At 48.1% G+C, this 4,251-nt stretch overlaps 1 protein-coding gene across 2 annotated transcripts; it reads right to left on the minus strand.

Annotated features, from left to right (window-relative positions):
- Positions 1–2,156: 2,156 nt before the first annotated feature.
- On the minus strand, positions 2,157–3,836 carry OOEP (oocyte expressed protein). 2 transcript variants are annotated; one of them, XM_029944787.1, is made up of 4 exons: positions 3,809–3,836; positions 3,190–3,747; positions 2,817–2,996; positions 2,157–2,472 (listed from the first exon to the last, which is right to left on the minus strand). In XM_029944787.1, the coding sequence occupies exons 2-4, from the start codon at positions 3,377–3,379 to the stop codon at positions 2,393–2,395; spliced, it is 450 nt and encodes a 149-aa protein (XP_029800647.1). In that variant the 5' UTR covers positions 3,380–3,747; positions 3,809–3,836; the 3' UTR covers positions 2,157–2,392. The 2 variants fall into 2 exon arrangements, with proteins under 2 accessions (XP_029800647.1, XP_029800648.1); XM_029944788.1 differs by lacking the exon at positions 3,809–3,836 and having other exon boundaries at positions 3,190–3,658; positions 3,720–3,755.
- Between the last annotated feature and the right edge of the window lie 415 nt (positions 3,837–4,251).

Below are 4,251 nucleotides of genomic sequence, written 5' to 3' on the forward strand. Positions count from 1 at the left end.
AAAAACTATGAGAAATTAGTCTAAATACAGGTGTGGAGGGAAAATGAAAGCAAGTGGGAAAGTATAACAAGTTTGGATCCTGGAAATCAATGTTTTGATTCAAATCTCACCCATCCATCCCAATGTCCTCACTCTATAACCTTAGCAAGTTAATCATGTTTCAAACATCCTATTTAGGTGCTTGACACATGGATTGGTATGTGATCTTAGCTAAGTATTAGAGCTTGTATTATCCCCAAATTCTGAAAACTAGAATGACAACTTTTTTGTTACGTAAATTGTTTTAATGTTTTATTTTTGAGACAGAGTGGGGGGAGGGGCAGAGAGAGAGGGAGACACAGAATCTGAAGCAGTAAGCTCCAGCCTCTGAGCTGGCAGCACAGAGCCCGACGCAGGGCTCGAACCCATGAACTGCGAGCTCATAACCTGAGCCGAACTCGGACGCCTAACCACTGAGCCACCCAGGCACCCCTCTAATTTTTTTTATTTTTGCGCAAGAGAGTGAGTGCGCATGCGCAAGTAGGGGAGCAGCAGAAACCGAAGCAGTACCTAGGCTCCAGGCTGTCAGAGCAGAGCCCAATGCGGGGCTTTAACTCAAAATCATCAAATCATGACCTGAGCTGAAGTGGACACAACCAACTAAGCCATCCAGGCGCCAGCTTCATTTCACTTTAATTAGTTCCTTAAAGGTCCTGTTTCCAAGTCAGTCACATTCTGCGGTCCTGGGGGTTAGGGTTTCAACATGGTAATGTATACAAAGGATGGAAAATGTGCAGGATCATTTAGTAATTTACTTCTGGATAACTTTTAGACAATTAGAATATTGTAAGCATAATCCTCTTCCTCCAAACAGTAAAAAATGTTCAATGGTTTTGTAGATATACCACTAGAAATAACCTGTAGGATGATTTTTTTTAAATCAAATTTCTGCAGAAGGATAAAGGCAGGAGTACCTAGGCTTAAAAGTAAGGGGGGGTGGGATGAGGATGAGGAGAAATCAGACAAAACAATTCATTTAACTACATAAAATGAAATTTTTTCATGTACAAAAAAATTTGAGAAGCAAAGGGGTGGAAAATATTGGTTGTAATGGGCCATTATTTGTTACAAAAGCTCATACTGCAATGAAAATTCCTATCTTCAGAGTTGAAAGGAGTAATATAGGAATGAATAAAAAATGTAAAAGCATTTTACAAAAACCTGAAGTAGAAAAATGTTCAACATCATTTGAAATCAAAGTAGCACATTTAAAAATTTTTAAGGTTTATTTATTTTTGAGCTAGCACACAGGAGGACACACACGAGTTGTGGAGGGACAGAGAGAGAGGGAGACAGAGGATCCCAGCAGGCTCTGTCCTGACTGCAGAAAACTGGATGTGGGGCTGGAACTCACAAACTGTGAGATCATGACCTGAGCAGGAAAGTCAGAGGCTTAACAGATTGAGCCACCAGGAACCCCCCAAAGCAGCACATTTTAAAAGACTTGTGTATGTGAGTGTTTACAACCCTTACAAACAGCTAGAATCCATTGCTGGTAAGGGGTAAAGAAATTGCAGGAGTTCAATCAATTACAACTCTGAAACTACAGAGCTCTCCACAACCTCTTCCCCCCAAGAATCCTGCTTCCTGAAAGTGGAGGCAGCTCGAAGTTGTGGCTTTTTTGCACAAATGAGTCCTGGCATGGTAATGGGTAATGGGAAAACAACCTAGCTCATGCAGGACACCTGTGCCGGCCTCAGAGGAAAAGGAGACAGCTGGCTTGGTGGCAGGATGCCTTTCCAACAGTCAAGCTGCTGGGGACAAGGCTGTCCTCGGGTGAATCACAATGCCAACAAAATAAAGAACCAATTGCCGCAGGTTTCACGATGGAACACCCACCCACTGCAGGGAGGAAGGCTCCACTCCAAGAAGAAAATGCACAGTAGGTGCTGCCCAGGGGCCAAACCACCAACTTCAAAGTGAGAGCCTCAGAGGAGAAGCATTGGTATTACCTGTGAGCTAATTAGAAATGCAAATTCGTGGCTGTGCTTTGGGGGCTGACCGAGGACATAAAATCATAAAAGGGTTAGTAGACTCAAAATGATAGAAGCAAAGGAAAAAAGAAAACCACTACTATCAGCCTTGTACCCACCTCTCAAATCAAGACATGAATGAACTGAGTCAATCTTTTATATATTTGCTTAGTTTTACATGAGCAAAGACCTTTATAGCATTGGACAAAAAGGAGATTCAGTTATTTATTAGAATGGCACTACAAACTGACTTTCACATTATCATAATCAAAGCATTACCCATCAAGACACAGGAAAAAACGCAAAGATTTATGCATACGTGCTTCTCTTGAACTTTAGCGGCAGGAGCAGGACTGTTCTCACAATGCTCCTGAAAATACTTATGCAACACGATGTTCAGGAGTCTGGGGACCTGATGCATGGGCCTTCAAGAACTCCTCAAGTTGTTTCATCTTCTCAGCTGGATAAGGAAAAACGCTCACTGTTCCAAAGTACTCCACATTGAGGGGAGTGGGGGAGGGGAGGGGCTAGTGGCATCACTTCTCAGATGAGGACTCTGAACCTGAGATCTGGACCCAGTGGTAAAACCAAGCTAAGGCTATGTGGGCAGTGATGGGCCTGAAAGTCTCAGACTTCCATTCCCTCCTCTCCCAGAGATGCCTGGAACACTGGATGCATGCAGAACACTGGAGTTAGGAAACTGCAAAAGGTTTTGCTAAGGTAAGAAAGGCTGGAAGATAGGCAGGTACGGCCAGGTGGTTCACTGGCGGTTCCCTCCACATGCAGGTTTTCAAAGACCCTCACCTCGGGCACGATGTTTCCGGTGCCAGTTTGCCAGGCTCAGGAGCACACTCTTCACTCGATTCTGTACACGGGGCTGTCCGTAGATGGTGATTTCAACCAAGTCCCCAGACTTAACGATGTCCACCGTCAGCAGGACTTGGCTCATCCACTCTATTTCTGGAATGATGGCTCGGTCTGGGCCTAAACAGAAAAATAGTGCTTTGAGGAAAACATGGTCGAACGAAAGTCAGGGAGCTAGATTTGAAGGCGAGGAGAGGGAAGCAAGGGAAGACGGCCATCTTGGTGTCAAATGTGGCCAAATGTGGAAGGTTGCTCTGCGGGGTCTCTTTCGGACTGGAGGGGGTTCCAGCACCCCACGCCTAGGGTGGCTCACCGAAGATGGAGTCGGCCAGCCACGCCTCGAGATAAAACACCAGTGGGTCTCTCAGTTCCTGCACAGGAAACCACCACGGCCGGGTGCGAATCTGCGGTGGTGGAAGTGGCAACCTCAGCATTCTGTCCATGGACTGGGTGGGTGACCATTGGTCCCCCTGGGCCTCAGCAGCACCTGCGTCGTCTGCCATGCTATGTGCAGCAGCCCACTAAGACCAAGTCCAAGTGGCCGCGGAACTCCAGGGAAGCACGAAGCCTCCGCCCTCCTTTTACGTTTCCAGCCAACCCCGCCTCTTCCTGCGACTCGGCCCGCGGGTTCCGGGTGAGCCCGTCCGGTTGACACCCGGCGCCCCTGCCTGGTGGTGCTGAGGGGCCAGCCCCCCGACTTCTTGCTGGATCCTGAACTAGCGGTTAAGTTCCAGCCGGCTCTCGGAAGCTGTCCCTGATCATCTCCGCTGAGTAAGGATCACCTAGCCTCTAAGGCCCCTGCCCCAGGACCTTCCTGATCATCTCCGCTGAGTAAGGGATCACCTAGCCTCTAAGGCCCCTGCCCCAGGACCTTCCTGATCATCTCCGCTGAGTAAGGGATCACCTAGCCTCTAAGGCCCCTGCCCCAGGACGTTGCTGGTTAACAGCCTCATTGCCTCAAATCACTTTCCGTGCCCGGGTTAAGGCGTCTCTGTTCCCTTCCAGGCGGGAGTAGGTAGGTCAGGCCGAGGGCGGCTCATCGAATCTATACTTAACTTTCTTCTGCTCCCTGTTGTCTCCTGACTCTCTGGTTGGTTAGTACTTCAAAATTATTCGAGCAAGTGTGTTGTGTTTTAAAACATAAACGTTAGCGGGGCGCGTGGGTGGCTCAGGTTAAGCCTCGGACTCTGGGTTTCCGCTCAGATCATCATCTCATGGTTTCGTGAGTTTGAGCCCCGCATTGGGCTCTGTGCGGAACTTGCTTGGGATATTCTCTCTCTCTCCCTCTCCCCCTCTCCCTGTCTCCCTCTCTTCCAGTCTCCCTGTCTCCCTCTCCCCCCCTCCTTTCTCTCCTCCTCTGCCCCCACTCTCTCTC

This window comes from Suricata suricatta, chromosome 7 (assembly GCF_006229205.1).
Source record: "Suricata suricatta isolate VVHF042 chromosome 7, meerkat_22Aug2017_6uvM2_HiC, whole genome shotgun sequence".
Classification (NCBI taxonomy): Eukaryota; Metazoa; Chordata; class Mammalia; order Carnivora; family Herpestidae; genus Suricata; species Suricata suricatta.